This window comes from Lathamus discolor, chromosome 3 (genome assembly GCF_037157495.1).
Source record: "Lathamus discolor isolate bLatDis1 chromosome 3, bLatDis1.hap1, whole genome shotgun sequence".
Taxonomy (NCBI): domain Eukaryota; kingdom Metazoa; phylum Chordata; class Aves; order Psittaciformes; family Psittacidae; genus Lathamus; species Lathamus discolor.
Genome location: NC_088886.1, coordinates 129205705 through 129230164, shown reverse-complemented (window position 1 = coordinate 129230164; position 24460 = coordinate 129205705). Strand labels below are relative to the sequence as shown.

At 38.1% G+C, this 24460-nt stretch overlaps 1 protein-coding gene across 1 annotated transcript in view; it reads left to right on the top strand.

Annotated features, from left to right (window-relative positions):
• The window catches only part of LY75 (lymphocyte antigen 75), a 47753-nt gene that overhangs the window by 9662 nt on the left and 13631 nt on the right, over positions 1 to 24460 (top strand). The window contains exons 8-24 of the mRNA XM_065671671.1: positions 482 to 639; positions 1558 to 1668; positions 2936 to 3024; positions 3380 to 3552; positions 3722 to 3918; positions 5268 to 5410; positions 11066 to 11147; positions 11724 to 11795; positions 13185 to 13308; positions 14157 to 14192; positions 14470 to 14645; positions 15472 to 15536; positions 16783 to 16859; positions 17946 to 18082; positions 19077 to 19182; positions 21215 to 21375; positions 22034 to 22163. Coding sequence (XP_065527743.1) covers positions 482 to 639; positions 1558 to 1668; positions 2936 to 3024; positions 3380 to 3552; positions 3722 to 3918; positions 5268 to 5410; positions 11066 to 11147; positions 11724 to 11795; positions 13185 to 13308; positions 14157 to 14192; positions 14470 to 14645; positions 15472 to 15536; positions 16783 to 16859; positions 17946 to 18082; positions 19077 to 19182; positions 21215 to 21375; positions 22034 to 22163 — 2037 coding nt within the window. The remainder of the gene's footprint in view (positions 1 to 481; positions 640 to 1557; positions 1669 to 2935; positions 3025 to 3379; positions 3553 to 3721; positions 3919 to 5267; positions 5411 to 11065; positions 11148 to 11723; positions 11796 to 13184; positions 13309 to 14156; positions 14193 to 14469; positions 14646 to 15471; positions 15537 to 16782; positions 16860 to 17945; positions 18083 to 19076; positions 19183 to 21214; positions 21376 to 22033; positions 22164 to 24460) is intronic.

The following is a 24460-nucleotide window of genomic DNA, read 5'->3' as shown; positions in this document are numbered from 1 at the left end:
GTGCTGATGCTGGGCTTGTACCCAGGCCAGTACTGAGTGGTATTGTTCAGGTCCAGGCCTTCTGTGTTAGTACTTGTTTTGTTTGATCAATTTATTTATTTATTTACAAGGCTAATCTACTTCTAGTTACCTAATACCTGGTGTTTAATTTTCTCATGGTCATATGTTTTAATCTGCACACGAAAACTTTAACTTGGTTGAGCTTTTTTTTGGTTGTGTGTTCATTATTTCTGTTGGTTTTTTTTTAATTCCTGTTTGCTACCTTCTCTATGAAATTTACTCATATTTATGAATATATATTTAAGAAACAAGAATATACAGTGTACTTGTCTCAAATCCCCTTTCTCGCTGCAAGGAAAAGATTGGCATTTATGGTGTGCAGTATAGTGATAAAACCATAATGTTGCTAATTTCACATTCCTTTCCAATTAGTTTGAGCATTATTTTAAAACTACAGTGCTGTCCTAATTCTAAATTACAGATGCTAAAGAAGAAATGTGGATGGGTCTCATGAATGAAGATGTACCAACCTTGTTCAAATGGTCAGATCATTCAGCTGTGGTTTTTACATACTGGGCTCAGAATGAACCGAAAGTTCCTTTTAACAGCACTCCTAACTGTGTATCATATTCAGGCGAGGTAGGAATACAGTGGTGGGGTTTTTAGGTTTTTTTCCATCGTAGTAGAGTTAACATTGATGTGTGTGAAAGTCAAAGAGGGGGAGTAAAGCAGATAACTGATTGCATTTTTGGAATAATCTTCAAAATATAGATAATACTATTTGACAAGCAGATTTCTTAAAATAATCTGGGTTGGTGCACTTGGTAACGGTGTATTGCAACAAATGGAAGAAATTGCTCACAGCTGTGAGACTGTTGTCCGCCCAGTTATCCTAGTCACTTTGCATTTTGTGTTTCCATATTCTTGCATGTCTGTGGCAGAGAGCTAGGAAGGAGGCAGGCGAAACTATCAAAAGGAAAACCTGACTTCAGTCATATCCAGGACCAATTTGGGCCATCCTATCGGAGGATGAGTAGTGAATTACTTAAGTAAGAGAAGACAGACACTGGGCATATACTATACAGAAGAAGCAAGGGGAGAGTGGAGGAAAGAGGACAAAAAAGTTGAGTGGAAAGAGAAGCAGGCTGTATCCCATCTCCCAGATTTAGTAGAAAACTGAGGCAATCATCTGCCTGCTGTCAGGCTGGCAGTGGAACTCACGTGCCAAGTAACTCTGAGATGCCTTCTTGCCACCTCTGCAGTAAGCTGAGCACACTTCTGCACCCATTCGCTTCCTGATCTGAGGGAGTTGGCACCATCCTGGCCTTCTCTTCCTTTTTTCAGATATGGTCCAGAATCCTCTTATCTCTACATTTGTCAGCTTTCTCTCTTCCTTCCAAACATGCACCAATGCATATAATCCAGGGCATCCCACACCAAGTATTTTTGCTAGAGGCATTTTGACTTTCCCTGTATGAAAACTCAGCCCTGCACTATGGAAACTGACATACTTTAGGATTTTAAATGTTTTTTTTTTTTTTTCTTTCCTTCTCACAGCTGGGACAGTGGAGAGTCAAATCCTGTGAAGAAAAATTGAAATATGTGTGCAAGAAAAAAGGAGAGATTTTGAATGAAACAAAATCAGATGAAAGTTGTTCATTAGAAGAGGTAATAGGAAGTCTGTATCTTTATTTACTTTCACTTGATTCAGAAACCTGCTTAAAATCACTTGCTGCTCTTCCCATTTCCTTCTTGCCTATACAATAAAATCTGTGGAACATTTTCATTACATGACAAAGGATGAAAAAAGATGAAAAAGTTATATAGTATGAGCCAAATTTCAGATTTCCCTAAGCAGGTTCTGGATGTGTTACCAGTCTTTTCATTGAGGAAAGTATTATGAGCTTGGACTAAGGAGATGTGTTCTATTAATTTGTTTGAAAAACTAAAAAGATTGCTTTTACTAGGTATATTATTGCTAGCGGTATTTGATCCTGTGGTTTTTGCTTTACATATGTTTTAAAATTTAGAATAAGCACTTTGCAACATAAGGGTATGCAGAGATTGATAATTAAGATTAGGTTGCTGTTACAGTTGGCTTTCATTTTTGTTCTTTGACTTGAAAGGCGGGGAGGTGGCCGTTGTGGGGATTTTTTTGGGGGTGGTTTTTGTTGTTTGTTTGTTAACTTGTTACAGCATAAATAAAGCTTGAAAAGAAGTCTTTCCTGTTTTGAAAAATCTTGGGATGGTATTAGTAGTTACATCAGAGTTCTTTGGTTCAGTTTTGTGTGGCATATTGCCTGCAACAGGAAAGATGCTTACTCCTTATCTTTCTGCACAACCTTGGGGTATTTGTACTCTGTCTCTTCAGAGGGTGACAGCATGTAGAGTTACAGCTTTCTGTGCTGTTCAGACATCAGTGGCATTGGTAAGCTAGCAAAGAGGTAACGCATTAATGTTCCTTAGAATTTCAGTGTAAATACAGGGGAAAAGATTTGAATAATAGATAAATTTTTTAAGTTCACACATTTTCAGTATAAAATGTTTTTTGCAGAAGTAAAGAAACAGTAATTCCCTCGTAGTATTCCTCTGTTTGAATCCTGGTGTTGATAGAACAGCATGAAAACTCCTATTGTTTTGAATGGGACTAGGCTGTCACCCTTGTGCTTTCTCCCTAAAATGCATGTAGCAGTCAGAAGACTCTGCACAGTCAAGGCGAAACAGTGGTGTATTTTATTCTTGTGGTTGCATTATTAGAACTCTGAATCTGAGAGTTGATGGTACAGGACCTTGTATGTGATGCACTACATTTCTTTCTTGTATAGCTGTGACAGCTTGGGGGTACCAACCAATGTTGGCAATTATTTATTTTCACTTGTTGATAATACCTAAATAAGGTTGTAATGTATAAAGGTGTTTGTTGTTCTCTAACCAGGGATGGGAGAGACATGGAAACTACTGTTACAAGATCTATAAAACAGAAGTTTCATTTGGAGTACAGTGCAATCTTACAGTGATGAACAGGTAAAGCACGTCTCTGTAATTTATGGGTATGTTTTACAGTATGATCCTGGAGATACAGTCAGAGATTAAAACCTCTGTATGCTAACTAGTGGTTTATAAAGAAAAAACAGAGATACAGTTGCTTTTTCAAATAACTAGCAAACTGTGTTTTCCATGGTGTGACAATGGTAAACCTACAATGTAACAGCTTCTCGGAAGTATGTGAATTCCCAGCCTGCTGACCCTGTGCTGAATACTGGACTGCCTGGACCACCACTGGAAGTTACTCATGTAATAATATGCCCAGTTTTCAAACTGTCTCGGTAGTTTTCAGTATCTTTCAAATATTGACTCAAAGTAATCTGTGAATTTTCAGATTTGAACAAGAATTTATAAACAGTCTAATTAGAAAACACACCAAAGTTGAAGAAAAATACTTCTGGACTGGTTTGCAGGATATTGGCCAATCAGGAATATATTCCTGGGGTACAGTGGATGGGGAAAAAGCCGAAGCTGTGACATATACTAACTGGAATTACTTGCAACCAGGTAAATTTAACAATAAAAAAAACCCCAAACTATTATCTTGCATTGAGCAAGCATTGGAGTACCATGTTACAGAACTCTAAGCATGAAATAAAATCGTTATTCAGAAATACATGGATTTTTTTGGACAACCAGCCAACAGTTTTAAATATGTCTTTGGCTTAAATCTTAGAGTTTTCAGGAGGATGTGTGGCCATGCCCAGTGGAAAGTATCTTGGAAAGTGGGAAACTAAGGACTGTAAAGCCACTAAAGCGTTTTCTATCTGCAAAAAATACATCGGGCTGCCCAAGAAGCCAGAAGTACTCCCAAAGCCAACTGATCCCTGTCCCCCTGGGTGGCACAATGGATCCGGCCTTGCATGCTATAAGGTAAAATGTAGTTCCTATTAGATGTTAGTTGTTCATTATTGTCTTGTAGCGTGTGATTAACTATTTTGTGGCTTACGGCTGCTCTGCAGAGTATTTCAAAGATGGTTTACACTGTGAGGAGGAATTTACGTTGATTCAGATTGACTGTCTCCAGATATTCTCATGCATCATACTCTGCTGATTCCTGAAAGATGGAGTATGCCTTTCCCTGCTCTTTCTGTGGCCAGCTGAGTGGGCTGTCATCATTTGCCCTGTGCTACTGACTCGGGAGCCTGCTGCTGACAGAGGGTGCCACATCTGTGTCTTAGCCTGCCTGCCATCAGCTGGCATGCAGAGATACCTGAATAGGTGTCCTGCTCTTGTCCTTTTCTGTTCCCTTTCTATATGCTTAAGAGTGTGAATAGGAGAGATGGGATTTTCTCTGGTTTGAATATGGACATCAAACATTATTAAAAAAGTGCAGCCTCAGCTGTATTTTACTGGTTTTGAAGTAAGTAGTGGAAGTAAGCAGACATGCTGTTAGCTGGAGTGGCTTAAATAGGTTTGTACTTAGAAATGCAGGTTTTCCCCTTTCTGTTAACAATCAAATCAAGTTGAAACCGAGGATGTTTATTAGATTGTTTTTTCATTATTTCTGGACTCAGTGTCTGTAATGAACTGTGTCTTGTAAACAGCTCATGTAGCAAAGTAGGAGAACTCAGCTTGAATAACAAGTCTGTGGCCAAGGATCCCAAAAGGATGAGTCTAGCCAATGTGCAGCATAGCTGTCCCGTAGCTGATAGGATGTGACAGCTGGCAGTTTCTCCAAAACTCTTGTTGACCAAGTGTAGCATGTCTGTGCATGATTTAGCTGATGGAAATTGTCTTGGACTGAAGTCAATGGCATCAAGTGGTTACATTAGCTGAGGTGTGTGAGCCAAATATGCAACTCTCATACATACAGGTAACAAAGGGCTTGCTGAAGAACTTTCGTCACCTGTAGCACCCAAATGGGCCTGGTTTCAGTGAACACTGGGCTTTGCAGTTCACCACAAATTTGAAAGAACAGTATCCCTTAAAACCTGAAATTTGGTTGCAGTTTTGGAATGAGTTGGGTACTTTATGGTAAAGAAAAACTGAAAGTCTGCCATATGGAGTATGCTGCATTTGAAACAAATTTTGTGAGCTAAACAGCTCTTGTCAAACAAACTGAAAAGAAGTAAAATAATTGTTAAGAAGTCAAGCTCTCTCCCTGTGGAAATGCTGCTTATACGTTCCTGCCTATGGTGGCCGTATTTTAGTAGTACAGAATGTTTTAAAAAGGCTGTCACTTGTGTTGTTTTCTACTCTGATGTTTGGCTGTTGTGAAGTTCTTCCACAGTGAACGAGTGCTACGAACCAGGACCTGGGAAGAGGCAGAAAGGTTCTGCGAAGCACTTGGAGGCCATCTGCCTAGTTTTAGTCACTCGGAAGAAATCAAGGTGCTTCATTCTATCCTGAGAAAAATAATCAGGTAACAAACAAGCCATGTGCTAAAATTTTGGTTTTAGTTGCATTCTGCAGTAGATAGCAAAAGCTGCTGCTGAACCCAGATGTGGCAAGTATGAGCTAGTGTGCGGCGACTGTCTTTACCACAGTAAAAACAGCTAGGTATGGCATTTGAACTGTTGGTCATGTCACTGCCTTCCTGGAAAATGTCAGGGGAATACAGCTTGGGCAAATGTTTCACATTGCCAGAGGAAGCGCAGGAAAAGAGAGGTTTGCTTTGAGCATCTTCTATTACATGAATTTAAGTCTGTGTTGTTATAAAAGTGTTTCCTTCTCTGCACTGAATTTTGGCACAACTAGATGATAGTTGTTCCTATTCTTTACTGATACATTATTTAGAGATGAGTTGTTATTCAGTTTTTCAGATAAGTTTCACCTTTATTCATGAAATGCTTCCTGACTAAACCGGGTGCTGTTTTTTGAAAATGTGAATAATGTAACGTCCAGCAGTCTGGTTGGCACAGATCCCATTTGGCATAACTGCAGTAACACTGTATGTGCATTAGATGGGTGTGTTGAGGTTTCTTGTATCAACAAATTATGCTACATAGTTTATGAGTCTAAGGCTCTATTTTTAATCGAAGGAACTGTCACTGCAAAGCTTTATTAGGCATTGGTGTGATGTCAGATCCTTGTGTAATATGTTGTTGAGGTTTTTTTTTGATTGGCAGCATGGTTTTTCGGAACTTTTGCCAGCTTAAACTCCAGTGCTGCCAGTGTCTGACTAAATTTTTTCATCAACAAACTAAATCAGGATTATTTCAAAAGCTGCCAACATACAACACTGTGATTACATTTTAAAACTTGATGACTGAAGAGATGCTTTCTTGAAAGCCCATTGAACTTTATTTAGAAGTGCACAAGTCATGAAAATTACTCAGTTTATGTTAATAAGAGACAAAATCAAACTTGTATGCTCTCTATATAGATGGTTTAGCTTTGTATAAAAGCCACGTGATTCCTTACTAAAGTGACTAAAAATTAGTGCACAAATTATTTTTACCTGTATATCTTCTTATACTGTTTTGCAGTTACAGATTTTTAGTTTACTGTACCTAATCTACTGTGCAACATGAATAGAGAAATAACTTACTTTGTTTTCCTACAAGTACTTCCAGCTACTTTCCAGGTTGCAGACCATCTGAGGTATTAATTATAGTTAATGGTTATTCTTTTGTTAGGAATTTAAAGGCAGAAACTTCTTCTGTCTTTCCAGAAAGTCTGCTGATACACAATGCTACTGCAATTCCTATATTTCAGAAAACTTGAACTTAGCCTGTAAGAAGTATTATTCTACCAGAACTAAAATAAGGGGCAGTATATTGAGCCCAGTATAAATTGGCTTTGCAGTCAGTGTTGCTGTCACTGCATGTGTCAGGTATAACCCAAACCACAGTATTTTCATCTGGATTAACCCCTTTTCAAGCATTGATTGACTTCCTGAACAGAAATACTGCAGAAATATTTGATATTAACTGAAGTCTTTTAAATAATGTTTGTTTGATCAGATAACATAATGAACTGTTTAACTTAGTTATGCTTTTAAATTACTTGGAGGTAGTGATTATATGAAGTATTTTGGAGATCAAGAGTAACTTGTCTGAAAATAAGCTCATTTGAGAAAGAAGAGAGGAAACCAAGTGCATTATTTCACCAAGAACAAATAATTTCTGTAGCTGAGAGAAATCATCATAAGATAATGTTAGTGTGATTAGCTGCTGGAGTGCACTGGCATGCAGTTTGTCCATGTTCCTTGCATTTACTCTGACCTAAACTATTCATTCAGTGCATTCATTTTAGTTTGGGGAAGGAGCCACACCTTGGCTTCTTTGGTTTCGGGATTTTTCCCTGTACACAGTTCTCTGGTGACTCATTGAAAACTGTTTGTTTTTAAATGTTAGCAAAAGTCAGTTTGGTTCACCAGGAAAAGGGCAGATTGTCTAGTCCATTCTGTTCCTTACTGGGATTCCACCTTGGAGGCAAATAAGAGCTAAAACTGCTCCAGCCAAGTTGGGCAATTGCCATTGGAAAGGAAAATAGAATTTGCCTGCCAACCTTTCCATGTCTTGAAGAAATGGGAGATAACCTCTTTTCACTTTGAGGGACATAATACAGGCAGGGCAGATCCAGTTCTGCTTCTGTTCTTTTAGGATTGTTTTTGTCAGCATTCTGCAGCTTACAGCTTGCAGTGACGCTGGACATAGAGTAACAGCTTGGATTGGTTAGAAATAACATTTCAATGAGGACACCTTACTGGAAAGAAATCTGTTGCCTTTTATATGCACAGGTCTCCTGCTGCAGTTGTTCTGAATCTAGAAAGCATCTTTCTGACACTTGAGTTTGAGTTTGCAAGAGAAAACCTAACACACTGGCCAAAACAGCAATAAAGCTGAGTTGCTCTTTTCTGCTGATAAAGAGTAGGTGATTAGCAGGGTGGAGGCTCAGCTAGTGGTAGTAGCATGTTGCAGGGGTCCAGTGGGTTTCATATATATTTCTTAGCCAGCCCTGTCTAGGTTTAAAAGGTGTCTTAAATTGCGCCACTAGGGAGTTGGACCAGAAGTATATATTACCTTGTGTCAAGAACTAGGTTGAGCTACAAGCCACAGTAACTTCAGTTATGCTCTTTGTCTTGTATTGGAGCTGACATAAGGGACAGGAAAAAAAAGACCTTTTTCTATTTCAGCAGTTAGAATATGACTGTAGAAAAATTACTGATTTATATTCCCTTCAATAAATCTGAACTATATTTTTCTGCTTCTGCATAATATTGAGTTTTATGAAGTTTTAGTTCTCTCTGAGAGAAAAGCCACTGGTATTCTGCAGGGATTGCTGGAGATTCAGGGTCTTTCATTGTTAATCAGCTTGGAGTTCATTGTAAAGCACAAATTGGACCCATTTTTTTGGTTTAAAACTCAGCATCATGTAGGTTTTAGAGGCAGTTCCAGTAACATAGCTCAAAGAATATTCTGGCAGTGATAAATCTATTTGATAGCAGCCCATAGGATGGGTTTTAAATGCTTTGCAATGTGGAGGCAGACACCTGAAGTACAAGCAAATAAATTCCTTGCTGCAAGCTTAGTTGCAGGAGAGTCCCATTTCATGCTTGTCTTCAATAGTTAGCATAATTCTTTTCTGTGGTGAGATGATAGTATAATTTCAGAGGGTTATCAAAAGGCTCTAGTTAAGCTTCAAAGTGCTGTGGGGGATACTGTAGCAGTTACTGAATTGCTCATGGGCATGTCTGAACAGTTCCAAAAGAACCAAAAAATGTGCATTCATGTCTAAATGCCCAGTTAGCTGGAAAATATTATGTTTGTAGGCCAGTAATTATAAATTGGGAGATAAGCTGAAGAAATTCTTCACCTGACACACTTTTAATTTTGTTTCTTTTTTTTTTCATTACATAAAAGCCAAATACAGGTTGAAAGATTTTGAAAAATTGCTCTAGTTCCTCAGATAATTACTGCAGAACCTTTTGAACTAAGTGTCTCAAATTTTCTTTTTAGTAGATATTCCTCTGTGATGATCAGTTGCTTAAACTGCACTAAGCCTGTAGGTGATGATTTGGGGAGGAGGAGGGTTAAGCAATGTCTCATGCATAATTGGAAAGAACAATCACAGGAAAATAAAATCCTAAAAGCAGATTGCCAAAAGTCACATAAGTGCTTGACAGCTGTGTTTGGCTCACAGTTTTCCCTATGGAGTTGTATAGGGCATTTAGGTTCTTTAAAGGCTCCTTAGTGATATCATTAAAAGCCAGAAGACTGTTCAGTGTGATAAGATCACAGCAGTGTGCTCACACTGTCACACCAATGTCAGAAGATTGATACTGGAGTTGAGGGGGGGAAAAAAAAGGTATGTTGGTGGCTGATGCTTTTTTTTCAGTGGGAACCCTCCTAAATAAGATGTTGTTGCCCTTCACATACTCTGGCTAACATGTTGTTTGTTGGTGCTGCACTGTCAACCATTTCAGGCTCAATTTAGCATCTTTACACACATGGAATTGCAGTGGCACAGTCTTGCCAAAGAATTTCTTAACATTGCACCTTGATTTCATAACATTGCTTATGCAGATAAGCCTGGGTCTGCGTCCATCCCTCTGTGTAATAACATTACTTTCATAAACTTTCCAAGTTCTGTCTTAAACTCACTTCAAATTTCTCAGCACTAATTTTTTGGGGGAGATTTTTTCAAATTCTGACCTCTGCTGGTCATGCATTTCTTTGCAGTTTTGCGCCTAGATTTATTTCTGAGTTGTGCTTCCTTCAGACATGACGTTTCTTTTGCTCAAATAGCTTCTCTTCTTCGGGGTTTAGTCTTCTAAAGAAAAATTACATCCTTTCCCTGTCCATCTTTGTCAAGGCTAGACAAGAAAATCCTTAATCCTGGTTAATAACCTAAACTCTCATTTCCTCAAATATTCTATATTCCGTCTCTGTATTTGCTACAACATGAATTTATGGAATAGTACTCCTTATATAGTTTTCCAAGAGCCCTATACTGTGGCATCAATACTTTACTATCACTGTCAGACCATTTGGATCAGAGTGTGTTTTCCACAGGTCTGTTGCAGTAGGGTTTCATGTAGTCTGTGATTTCATAGAAAACTCATGGTCTGGTGCTTCCAGCTGATACCGTCCTTCAGTAAAGTATCTGTTGCCTTTCTTGGACAGTGTAGCAGACTGGGGTGCATTATCATAAACTTCACTATGTAGCACAAAATTGATTCTTTGAGAAGTAGAGGTTCCAATACAGAACTAACATTGCAGTTTGGCTAGCATATATTTTATTGTGTTATACTACCTATAACACAATGTACAGTATCATAAGCAATAGTGAAGAGTAGGATAAAGGCTGTTACTGCAGATTTAAGTATTTACATTGTAAACCTATTTTTTGTGGGCAACTTTGTATCTTGGAGCATAGCTGAAATTTTGTCTTTAAGCATCCCCAGCTTATAAAAAATGAAAAAGTAAAATCTAGAAAAAAATACAATTCTGATCATAATCTTGTAAAACGGGATGGAATATCAATTGCCATTCTTTTATGCAAGCATTAGAGTCAGTAGTGTTATGTGCTCATTTATGTCTATGCCTCTTTTATGAAGGTGCATAATTGAAATATGTGCCCATGCTTGGTTTGTTTATATCACTGATAAATTTGAGGGGAATATGAAACCAGTTATTCTGTATGAGTAGAAGTTTTTGTGTATTTTGAGGAAGAGTACATTTGAGCTGATGGTGTAGAGAGAGATGACCTAAGATGGACAAGAGAAAGAATTAAGACAGATAAACACTGTGTTTGTGATTCTGGAAGACAAGTGTAGAAAAGAAACCTTTATATCAAGTGACAACAGATGAAGTGGTGATGCAGCAAACAAAGGAATTACCCAATGTAGTTAATCTGTGCTCAGGGAAAGACAACCTATAGATCTTAGAGAGAAGTGCAGAACAGGTCCTAGCCCTTAACACCCATTTTCAGTTTGAGCTGCTGCAACCTGCAGTAGTAAACCTTTGCTTTTGCTGCTTGATCCTAAGTAATGCTGTGGCATAGGTCAGTCTTTCTGTTAAATGAGCTGATCCATATGCTTGGTTTAAGATTTTATCCTGTTTATTTACAGCAATGACAGATGGGTATGGATTGGAATGAATAAGAGGAGTCCGGATTCTCTGGGAACCTGGCAATGGAGTGATGATAAGCCCGTAAGTTAAATTTTAACTAGGAAACATCATGTCCTGATTTGTTTCAGCTTGGACTGTATTGAAAGTAAATTTGTAAATATCATAGTTAAAATATGGTAGATCCTCCAACAGGTGAATAATTCAAAAGAAGATTGTGCACTTAAGAGCTGCCATCCAGGCAGATTTCCAGTTAAAAACTTATCTTTAATAAGGTTGACCCGATTTCTGTCAATAGAGACATTTTAATGCAGATATTTTAATGCAATAGAGCATTAAAATATTTTAGCAGAACTATAGTAGGAAACAAGATGTCTTCAATGCCACAACAGAGGGGAGAGTTTATTGGTTCATCTCCTTTATAAGTCAGGCTGCTCCAAAGTTGCCTTCCTCTCTGCAGCTGATATATTTGCCTGAAATTGTGAGTTTCCCCCAGGTAACAGGTACACAAACTCAAAATCAATCCAGTAACTGCCATTTAACGCACATTTTAATAGTGATAAATGTAGTGGGATCCTAGGTTTGAGTAGTTATCTCTGGGGATAACTGTTGCAAAAATAACCGGGAGGTAATGATTCTTTCATCCTGTCCATCCGATAGGTAACTAGTGTTGTTATGCCGCTCGATTATCTGGAAGATGAATATGATACAAGAGACTGTGCTGCATTAAAGGTTAGTTTCAAGGATTTTTATAACAGTGTGCATATTTTTACATGGAAGTGCTTGGAAAAAATACTTTTGCCAGCCATATATTGAATTTATATTGACTGTCTACATGCTTTCTTTGCATAGTGAAAGAGTTGCTAGTGTTCCCTTTGTCAGTATACACCTATTATAAATTTTCCCTTATTCGAGCAGTTTTTCATGAACCAAGTGCTGTGCTAATGATAACCTTTCATAAGACTTCTTTAGAACTACAAAATATTTTAATAACAATGCTATTCTCTCTTGCATAATGCTGTACTATGTATCTCTTGTATATTACATTCAAGAATGTAAAGTGGAGTCTAAAACAAAAAAGCAAACTGAGCCCTACCAGTGACTTTTTCTGAACTGCTAATTAAGCAAATGTTTGTGACCTGAAGTAAGTGAATGCAGTAGCTAGGATATAGTGTGTGTTTGTGTTTATTGTGTGTATTCCCTTATTTACTTGTAAAATAGACTGTAAGTGCAGTGTCAGTTTCTAATCAAAGTGTCAGGCCTCTGGTTAATTCCTAAATACCTTCTTCATTGCTTAATTTGGGCTTGATAGCTTGAATTTTAAAATGGCCTTTAACTTTTCTGAAACATCATGTGACTTTTTATAAGATTATTCCAATACCATCCTTTGTTTTAACTTCACTAGAATCACCTCTGCTGTTAGGATTTACTGGAAGAGAGGGTAGTTGCATCCCTTTGCTTCTGTTCACAGACATTTCCCCTCATTCTCTTCTGCTGTCTTCATGACACCAGGCCAAGAAGCTGTCAGCATTAAGCTACTGAAAATTCTAGACAAGAGAAGAGCAGTTTGGAGGCAACACTGTGAATATAGTAACCTCCCTCACCTACCTGTTAGGTATAGACATGTTCTTTCATTAAGTGACAGAAAATTCTCCTTATTGGAGAGATCACCAAGAGTGGTATCAGATTTTAAGCTTGATTGTAAGAAATAATTTTAAATAGGAAACATTCTTTCTCTGCCAGTTCAGATGGTTTCTTCTTTTGAGCAGACATGAGAATAATTTCAGGGCAACGAGTAGCAAGAGATAATTCAAAAATAAGCATCAGCGAGACTTTGTGTGCTACAAAACCCCCCAAAGAAACAACATTGCAGGAAGAGACATTTGTGTGTAGACTGACCTTAAGCCCTTTACCTAATCGCTTCACAAGCTTGGCTAGCATGGAGAGTTATAGTTGAAGTGTTAAAGTTGTACCTGCTCATTTTTTGCCAGATAAGTTGTGGGGCTAACACCACAGTGAAATACATTGACTTTGCTTAAGTAGCTTTTAAGTACAGTTTCATTTCACATTTCGGAGGCCTATGCCATACTAACTCAGTTCTCTGTTTCTGCTTGCATACAGAGTTCTCAGTTTTCACGGAGATCGTTTTGGAGATTTTATTTCCATGAAGGCAGAGACCTGGAATTTTACTTTAAGCCTTTTGATTGTGAAGCTAAACTTGAATGGGTCTGTCAGGTAACAAAAGGTAAACTGCAGTTACATCCATTTATTTAAATGAAAAAGTTTATTATTTATTTCCACTGAGTTGTCCTTATTGCTGAGCTACTGAAACTGCAAGCAGTATCATTTCCTCTCTGAGCTGTTAAGAGGACAGTATGTGAGATGTCTCGCCTCTGTCACAAACAGATGTCCACTTAGAATATTCAAAGCTATATCAGAAAATGACCATGAACAGTATCACAGCTCCCATATTCTTTCTTGTCTACAAACTGAGAAGTGGCTTCTTATTAGGCGAGGCAATACAAGCTACTGAGTTGCAGCATTTGTGGACTTCACTTAATTTTTCGTAGTGATATTTATAACTATATGAACACAGACATCTTGAGTGTACAGTTTGCTTCAGCCTTAGGTGAATCAGCCACCTTCTGGTAAAACTGGTGCACTAGCTCGTCATTGCAGTGAGACAGAGGGGTGGGAATACAAAATAATGCCTGGCGTAGCTGCACAGATCTAGGTTTTTCCACGCAGTATGAAAAGTGCTGTAATCTAGTAAACTTTTATGCTTTAGTTGTTTATTAAAAAGTAAGTTTATTAAACTTTCTTGTTGTGGGGAGATATTGGTAGATACACTAATGCTTGTATTCTGCTTAAGAGAAAAAGCCCACAGATATTTAAGGCTGAGGTATGCAAAACTCCCATTAGTTTTACAGCAGCTTATTTTGAACTGTCAAACATATGTATGATTTTTCTCTCCTGTTTTTTCCATCATGCATACTGAGGAGCAAAAGTATAATCCATCACTTCCATTATTGGTGACCAGTCTTGTTAGAAGGTGAACTTGAAGTGACAATTACTTTTTTTTTCTCTGGACAGGTAGCACTCCAAAGACACCTGAGTGGTACATACCAGGTAAATGTGTTTTTTTTTTTTTTTTTGTGTATTCTTCTGCTATGTGTGTATAGTTGTTAAGACTATATCTTTTATTAGTTTTGTCATTACTATGGTAACACCTGTTTGATACCAGCAAAGGTCATGACTGATAGAATTTGATTCTGAGAGAGCTGAGAATGCAGAGTATTGGCTCTTCCCAATATCAAACTGAAATTTCTTACTACATTAAAAAAAAAAAGAGCTGATTTTTTTTTCAAAATTGATTTCTTATGCATGTGGTATTTCTTCTGCATAGATGAAATCGGAATTCATGGAGCCCCACTTGTTGTTGATGGAGCAGAGCTGTGGTTTGTACCGGATAAAAACCTGAGCTTCCAGGAAGCTATTTTCTACTGTCAAAAAAATGATAGTGATTTAGCCTCTGTGGAGTCTTACCCCAAACTCAGGGCAATACTGTCTCAAATAGAAAAGGTAAGGGGAGCAATCTGTCTAACAGATACTTTCCACTATAGGGGAATTTTCTTGCCATTTTTTTTGGTATGTAAGAAGATGTTAATCCTTAATTTCTTTCTTTTTTGTGTTGGCTTTAATAGTTTTAATAGTTTTTGCACTATAATAATAGACTTTAAAAATATTTTAATGTCAGTCTTGTAAAAGAATTTTTAAATTTAAAAGTGGCCTTAACAACATGGTAAAAAAAAAAAAAGCCAAAACCAAACCTCCAAATGGAGAACAGAGAATGTCATAACAGATAGGACCACCATGTAAGCATCCCATTGTCTGCAAATACTTCACTAACAGTTGTGCCCATTCTTAATTTTATGCAGAGGGCATCACATCGTTTTTCACCTGCTGAGAGGATTGAATTAGAAATGCATGATGGTCTGATAGACTTTACTGGAGTGGTTTTGTAGTGTTGAAAGCATGAAAGTACATGCTTTTAAGGAATCTTACCAAAGCCTTTTAAGTCCTAGTTATCTGTAGAATTCCTGCTAAGAATTTTGTGGGAATGATGTATCTAGCACATGCTTAAGACAGTGCTGCAAGATTTCCTTTGCTTTATGCAGCACAGTGGAAAATACAGCTTCTTTTTCTAGTAGGTGCAGGGGTCTGTCTAGTTGGTGTATTTGTCTCAAACTGTATCCTTTACTTTTGCTGAAAAATAATAATTCCTTCACATTTTAGAAATATTATAAATGAAAATTAATTTTGTCATTGATTTATCCTTGGTAGAGACTGGAGCTTTTTCTCTGTGGGTTATAAAATACTGGGTTTTTTTTGTTCTTTGTTTCCACAGTTATCAAACAGCGAACAGAAGTGGTGGCTGAAGTTTATTGATTATGGCTACAGTTATCATTCACCGTATGTAGAATAATTATGAGATACGTTATTGAAAGCTTTTTTTGATGTGTTTTTTAAGAATATAGTTAAATAGAATAGTTTCCAAAGGAAAATATTTTAGCCCAAAAATTGTAAAAGGGAATACCTCCTCTGTGTCATCGCAGAGAAGTAAGAAAAATAATTTTAACCAAGCTAGAAAAAAATACAGCATTATTCAGTGGTTCTTGTTCTCTACTTCTGTTTGTGTGTACCTGCACTTGTTCTTGCCATGCCAAACTTAAACCATAGAATATCTAAATCAGAGAGAGTAGAACTGTGTAGTGCTCGAACAAAGCAAATAATGGTTAAGACAGTATAAGTGTACAATTAAAAAGTGGTTATGTTTCAAAATACTGTTGAAATATTTCAGTCAGCTAACAAATTGAGTTCTCTTCCCATTAGAAGCATTATAGACATCAAAAGTTTAATTCATAATAGCACTAATAACAGAATTCATAATCCATTTCTTGTGTGTCTGTGAGAGCCTCTAGATTTCAGGATATTGGGCTTTAACATCTTAGTCTTGACATATGAATCCTTGAAATCTGTGGTCGTAGTGACCACTGTATTCCATTGATCTTTAAAATGCTTTTGTTGGATTTTTAAGCTCAACGGTGTTCTGTTAGAAGTTGGGGAAGTGGTAGTTAAAAAAAAGAAATAGCCCTCTATTGGTTCTGAGGATATCCCAAAAGTACCTGGGAACAGGGAGTGGAAAATTGGCTTGAGAGATCACTCTTGCATTTAAGTGACACTGAAGTCTTGGAGGGCTTATGCTATAGCCCTGTGGAGCAGAGATGACTCGCAGCAAACCTTACATTTTGCTATGCGTAGCTGCAGTAAAGGATCATGGCCTTCTTACAAGGAAAATTCTTCACTTTCCAAAATACTGTGGAAATACATTGCTATGCAAATAGAATGGACTATTGCCCATTTTCCTCACTTTTCCTGAAAGTGTTCTGAAATTGCAGCATGGTGATAAATAACCTCCTACCCTTGTTCTGTATGTCTCCTCAACAAAGTTAATTTGGACATGGTACATGATTACTGAATCGACCACGTTTTTGTTCCTAGTCTGGTTTTTCCCCTTCTGTCCTTTCCAGTGCTATAGGGTATCTAGTAGAAACAGTTACCAGCCCAAGTTTTTGTTTGCACTGGCTCTGTTGCTATCAGAGCTTCCATTTGAAGATCCCATTGGATTGGAGATTGACTCTGAAATGTTTATATCCAGTTTACAGTTATTTTCACGCTTCCATGATCGATTCCTGAGAGATTGCTGGTATGTTTCTAGAAAAAACTGGTACAGAGGTAAGGCTGTTCTTGCTTTTTTCACCCTTCTCTGTCATTATTACATTAAAAAAAAAAAGTAATTACTGTTCTGACTAAACTCTTGTATTGAACACAAATTGATATTAAATTAGGAGTGACTGGCTTCTTGATGATGATGTGATTGAATTTGGAATCATTTATTTCTTCCTCATGGTGGAAGCCATAGTAATATTTCTTGATGACCAGAGGCAAACCTGAATTCAGCTGACAGTTTTTTAAGATTGATTGTCATTCTTTTTACAACATAAATTAATTAGGTGAAATCTGGTTTTGGTGGTTACCTTTTTTTGTGTTTATGCTACATATTCTGACCTCAGGAAATTAAGTCTTAGTGTTGTGTTAGGTAGAGAAGCTTGGCTGAATACTTGCAATCGCATATGCATTTGAAGATGCAAATTTCATTACGTAGTGGAGTCATACTGGAAGAGGTACACAAAGTAATGGAAATGCTACCTGGTGGTACTTGAAGCTTCTTACTTCCTTTTTTCAATATTGTTTTATATTGGGGAAAATGTGTAACTCCTGAAGAACAAATAGTTCCTCCTATCTACTACAACTTTCACTTTAAAGCACATTTTCACATTATTGGTTATATGCTGCTGACCTGTTTTGATCCCTGTTAACCAAAAATTGCTCTAGACTGGGAAGCCACGTAAAGCAGCATAGGCCAGACACTCTCCATATGGATGTTAAGGATTGCTTTTGGCTTTAATGGCCACATATCCTCTGTGCCGCAATATGATATTAGCCCTCATATTCAAAATCTTCCCATTTCATGATTTTTCTGTTTTGAAGTTGTCTGCTTATATGAAGTGTTACTGATGGAAGTAATGGATCAGTGTATGGATCTTTAGAAATATTGTATTACTGTCTGATAGAAATCATTGATGTTTGTCTTTTGCTCTATTGTTACTTTTATTGCTTTAAATTGCATAGTACTTCACCATGGTTGTACTGAAAAGAACTTCCCTTCAGATTGGTCTTTGTCATGTCAGAAAGTATGGATGGCAATTGGAGAGTGATAGGCATTACCATAACTGGTTTTTAAAACTTTTATTTCTGCAGACTACCCAGTTAACTGTAATGTGAAACTGCCCTTCATCTGTGAAAAAAATAATGCCTCCTTACTAGAGAAACACGATCCCAGTTACCGCCCAGTCAGAGGAGGTTGCCCTAAAGGTTGGCATCAGTTCCGGAATAAGGTACAGAGATAATACAGATCAGTCATCCTTTGCTATTTTTCATAGTCCAGTAAGCTGGAGTGCCCTGCTGAAGGAAGTGAGAAAGTAGTCCCTGTGTTTAAGAATAGACTGGAAGGTGGCTTTTGAAAATGATATGATTAAAACCATCTCCCCCACTTCTCTCTCCCTGATTCAGGATTGATGGTTTCTTCATTTCAAAGCAGTGATTTTTGGGTTTTTTACTTTCCCATTACCGCGTATTTAAGTCCAAGAACATTAGTTGTATTGTCTAATCTTGGGCTCTGCTTTGGAGGAAGAGAAGGATTAGAAAGGGAGAGGATGAGGTTTCTGTGGCAGAAGTGTCTTGATTCTCTTGCTGAGTAATCGTAGGCAGGCAGCAAGCTGGCAAACACTCTGCTTCCGAAGTTGCCTTAAGGACTTACTTAAGAGTTAGAAGCAGCTTTTAAGAATTAACCAACAGGTCAGAAACCGTGGTATAGTAGATTTCGGTACTGTGTTTTAAGGCAGTCATCAAAAGTCTTAGTGAGACTGATTCCTGTTATTTGGTCCACCATTATTCTGTATGTAAGAAGGAACTTGCATCAAATCTGACCATTACATTGTGCCATGGTTTGCAGATTTAATTCACATCATTGTAGAATGCAGCTTTTAAGTTCCCATGTAGTTTCTCCTCGAAGGTAATGCATTACCATACAGGTTAATGGCCCAGTCCTGTCTTGAGACTTCATGTGTGAATTCTCTGTCTTAAAACAGTATGTGATCCTGATATAGCTGATTAAAAATTACTGAATTCTAATCCTCAGTGAATGAGGAGTTAGTCAGTGGGATCACTTTATATTTAGCTGTTCTGTTTAATCTAATAATAAATGCATGCGGCTAGTTCCCTTGCTTTCAAAGGAAAATAATTACATGTTATTGCAGGAAGTGAGAAGTGAATTTTTAGGATTGGTTTAAGAGCATGATGAAAATCAGTTTCATTGTGTTTGTTTTGCAGTGTTTTCTGAAGATGAAACCCGAATATTTAACATTTAATGCAGCTAATGAAAAGTGTGTAACTTTTGGAGGCTCTCTGCCATCTATCTCAAATCAAGCTGAACAAGGTACGATGGTGAACTGAGGACACTTTTAGTATGCAGCTTATCTTCCAAATTCAGTATAGTCCTGCTTAAGAACTTGAGAATAAAATCAGTTGGTTATCTACTGGCATCGTGGGAGCATTCTAAAAATCTAAGACCAATTAAAAATGTGTTGTCTATTCTTGTTTGTATCACTGGAAACATAACATGGAAGTGCAGTCAGCAAATATTTGGGCCAGTTTGAAGTGCAGCTTCTCTGTATGATTCTAACCTGTTATGGAAAGGAAAAATAAAACAAACAAAAAAACCAAACCTCAAAACCCACAAAAAACAAACAAAAAAAAAAAGAAAACCCTTTCACTAAGTGTTGAGGATAGACTGGTCCTCACTGAATGAAGAATTCCCGTGTTTTGCTTTGCACATTAAAGCATAACTGAGATTGTACTTTCCACTGTGAAAACCCCCTTAGGAGCTCCTTCCAAGACAAGCTCAGCTATCTGTGTGGGAATGAGATGGTAAACAATGCCTGCTGGATCACATAGGACCCTCTGTGTCTCAGTGTGCTGGGCAGTTTAATGGAGCAGCGTATCTAAATAGACCAACCGCAGGCTCTCCAGGACACTGATATGGGAATGGAAAGCAGGGGGCTTGCAAAATACGGAGTTCTTCCGCCTGCCTCTCAGTTGTTTAAACTAGAGTCAGTGAGGTAAATGTGGTGAGGAAGAAAGGTGTTTGCATTGGCTGCCAGTGATATTGGCTGCTGAATGAGATGCCTGTATTGGCATCTGTGTTCTTGTGGGTAGCTAACAGTTCTCTAGAGGTGTGTCTGAAGTAGCTCACAGTGCGTATTTTCTTTATATGCAAATAACCTCTTGGCAAAGGAAAGTATGGAAGGTGGACTATGAGGCCACTAGTGTGCCTGCAGGTATCAGCTGAATAGCAGTTGTTTTTTACTGATGTTATTGGGGAGGAATAGAGTTGTAATCATACAGAAATATACGTATTTGAGACCCGTGTGGGCTTGAATGCTTTTAAGATTGCAACAGCCATTCTAAAATATTACATAACAGGATCTTTTGTCTAATTTGGTGCATATGGAACTGTTGTTGTTTCTTGTTTCTTTTTCTTTCCGCCCTGCAGCGGAGGCCACCTGTATGGAAGGGAGGCACAGTCCGCTTAAAAAAAAAACAGCAAAAAACCCCCAACCAAAAAAAAGCCAAACCCAAACGCCCTGCCTCTTTCTGTAGGCTGCTTCTACTCTTCCCAGTGGCATCAGGTGGCTAGCCAGCTCTGACACGTAAATCTTCAATGGCTTTGCCTAGCTCAGAAAATAGGTTGCAGCTAGTCTGGCATGTGGCCAATAGTTAAGGCATGTCTGCAGTAGCTAATTACATAGCTTCAATTTGTCTTCCTAATCTAGACAAGTTCAGTGAATGTCTTTGGTGCCTGCAGGGTTACTGAAGCCTATTGTTTTGTTCGAGAATGTTCACTAAGAGGGGGTCTGATTTAAGGCTTTCCTGGCTGATTTTTGTTTTTTTTCCCCGCCCAGGTAAACCTGACTTCTTTTGTCCTGTCCTGCTTTCTCTGTTGATGGGGTAGGCAAACCCTGCCAGAATCCAAGAAATGGTTCTCATTTATGGTGTACTTCAATAGAAGGGAAAGATGGCAGATAAGACTTTCTCCGTCAATTCAGAGGACAGGAGGGAACTCTTCTATTATCTTTGCAGGGTACAATAGAGGATCTTGCAGGCCTTTGGAAAAGCAGATTCAGAAATTTCGATACAAGAGTGCCAAGTAGTGGGCAGAGAAGCAGGTTAAATCCACAATCTGCTCCTCAGCTGAGAGGAGGAGGACAAATACCAGTACTCTGCTCCTTTCAGATAAAATCAACATGAAAGGTGTAATGGAAGGAAGGGATGATAAGCATTTCACAACCATAAAGGGCTAGGAACATTAAGTTCATACAGACGGGGGTTGCATTATCTCGTTTATGTGAAGCGTTTTTTCAGATGTTTACTATTGTTACAATATGTACATTTACTGTTCTGCCCAACAGATTATATAACGTCTTTGCTTCCTGGTATGCCAAAAGACATTTGGATTGGTTTGCAGTTTCTGTTCAGCACAAGGGAAAACAAATGGATAGATGAGAGTAGACTGTTGTATAGTAACTTTCACCCACTTCTGACAGGAAGATTAAGGAAAATTCCACTGGATGTAAGTTCTGACTTTTGACTTTTCTTGGTTATTGAGTAATGAAATTTGAAAAATTGACTATATTGAAAAAGAAGAAAAAAAAGCCAAAAAAGATCTAGAATAGACAAAATCCCCAGTGAGGGGTTTTAATTTGCAAACAAGGTGACTGATAGTGAAGTTCTGTTTACCTTTGTTTGGATGACAACTTCTGAACTGAGATATGAAACACTGGAGGGTGAAGAAGAAAAGTTGAAACAACTATTTAATGACTCTTCTGTGACTTCTGTTTGCAATTTAAAGACTACATGAAGACAGTCATCAGAAAGGCATCATCAGTAATTCTTGATTCAGTTATACTTAGAATGCATCTGTAAACCATTATACATTGGTATTTTGCTTGCTGCTCTACCCCGGTGAAGCATTTGAAATGTAATCAAATCACACCTACAAACAGGATTTATTGTATGTGTTAAATAATTTTTTATTCTCCCCTGTATTTAATTTATGAATTACTTTTGTGTCCAGGCACCTACCAGTGCTTGTAAAATAGGTAAGCTGTATTGCACCACTTCTTTGAAACTTCTTAAACAAGTTCGGACAGCTCAGGTTCTCGTAGCCTCATCTTACTTCCCCTTCTCTACACAAGTCTGTTTATGTCTTATTTGATTCTGGTTTTCAGCTTTTTGATGAAGAATTTAACAATCAGTGTGGTGTAATCCTCAATGATCCCAAATCACAGTATGTTGGAACATGGAATTTCACTGCTTGTGCTGACAGGCACTTCTTGGGTATATGCCAAAGGCCTATAGGTAAGTCTGAAGAGTCAAAATAAATTAAAGCCAGAATTTGCAGTAAAGATGCATGTTGCAGGAGGCCTTTTAATGCATGTAGGTTATTGCGCTTGAAGAGCAGGAGAGACTGAGCAGGTATATTTTTGGAAAAACAGAGTGTGGAAAAGTATCTGGGACCTATTTTGTCAGTTATTCAGAATTTTCCCTTTTGTTTTTCATAGCCGAGTTCAGAGGGAATCTCCTTTCCTGAGAGACTCTGTCTTTCGGTGCAACCATACTTCAGCAGACAGGGCTTTAATGTTCTGTGGGCATAAAGGTCATTATCAGTGACCCGTTTTTACTCCTCAGAACTGTAGAAGTAAGGAATCTTCACAATATTTCCATCCTACTTAAAACATACCATGTGGGTTTTAGTGCTATCAGAATTGTGGTGATGCAGTTTTCCCTAGCTTCATACAGATCTGTTGGTGTATGTGGGTTTTCTTAATCTAAACTAAAAATAATACTCTGATGTAGCCGTGTGGGTTGGTCGATAGCAATTACTGGAATCAGATCAAACACATGTTGCTGTTATACACATCTAATTAGTGCTACGGGCTATTGTTCAGCATACCCACTTCTGAGTATGTTCCTCTATGTAAATAATCCTTTTAAGTCACTAACATGCTATCATCTAAAAAAAAAAAAGAACACAACCCACAAGAATACCCCGAAGAAAACCAACAGTTGTGCAAAACACTGAAGAATATGCCCACCTTCTTCATTCTCAAATAGGCAAAGATATTTCCCCACCCTTAATGCAAAAAATATTCTTTATTTCAGTGCCAAATTCTTCTGAAATTCCAAGTGTCCATATTAGAAGTCTGGATAGAAGAGAGGTAGTCATAAAAATTCAAAAAGGGGATTTTTATTAATAGGTGGTTGGCTATGTATATGTGTAGATCGTTATATTATTAGTCTAGGCTGACTGAAATACTAAGCACTTCTTCTTTGCCTTAGCTGTAGAAGGTGTAATGAGAAACGGTTTTGGGCTGCTAGCGAATGTGTCCTGGTATGATCTGGTCTTAAACCATTGTTGTATTAGGGATCTAAGTACAGTTCACATTCGAAGTATGCAGGGACAGCCGTGAGAGTCCAGACCAACCTGGTCTGGGGTTTTACCCTAGGGAAAAAGGTGATTCCTGTTCCTTGGAAATATTGGCATGATTGTGATTTGTAGAACTTCTTCAGATGTGAATTTGATTTCACATTTCATTTCTTCAGATGGCAATTACTACTTTCAGAAATTCACACTTCCATTATCACCTTGTTTCCAGTTTGGCTCCCTTGGTTCCATGATTCTTTTTTTGTAGCTGTTTACTAAGTGAAAGCATTTGGCAGCAAGACACAAACCACTTGAAACAACCTGTTTCAGACTTGTCACTTTTCTGATCTATTTAAAGCTGTAAATATCAAATTAATACTATGCTTCTGTTTACCTATATTTTGGAAAGTGACCCTGTCAGTCAATCGATCACTTATACCCTGGTATTTTTAGTATGATTCTATTCTTCCCCACAAATCTTTTTCTGCTGGAGGTATTTTAAATGTCAGGGATTTTTTCCCTTTTGGAGGGCAAGTTTTATTTTTGATTGAGTGTAAGTTTTTGGGGGTTACCTGGTTCGCATGCTTTAATTTGCCATTCATGGGAATGTTTGCAATTTTTAGTATTTGCAGTTGCTATACGTCGCTGAACTGTAGTCAAGTATGATGCTGATAACGCTCAAACGCTCAGTGCTTAGAGCATAAATAGTAAATTATACCCCTCCCTTTGTAAGGTGGATTTTCTGCAATTAGTTAAGCACACATGGAGGCAAAATCAATTCCAGCTATACTCATGGTGTAGTAAGGTATTCTGGGACTGTGCTGTGCTAAGATCATAGAATCATAGAATAGTTAGGGTTGGAAAGGACCTCAAGATCATCCAGTTCCAACCCCCCTGCCATAGGCAGGGACACCTCACACTAAACCATCCCACCCAAGGCTTCATCCAACCTGGCCTTGAACACCGCCAGGGATGGAGCACTCACAGCCTCCCTGGGCAACCGATTCCAGTGTCTCACCACCCTAACAGGAAAGAATTTCCTCCTTATATCCAATCTAAACTGCCCCTGTTTAAGTTTTAACCCGTTACCTCTTGTTCTGTCACTACAGTCCCTAATGAAGAGTCCCTCCCCAGCATCCTTGTAGGCCCCCTTCAGATACTGGAAGGCTGCTATGAGGTCTCCACGCAGCCTTCTCTTCTCCAGGCTGAGCAGCCCCAACTTCCTCAGCCT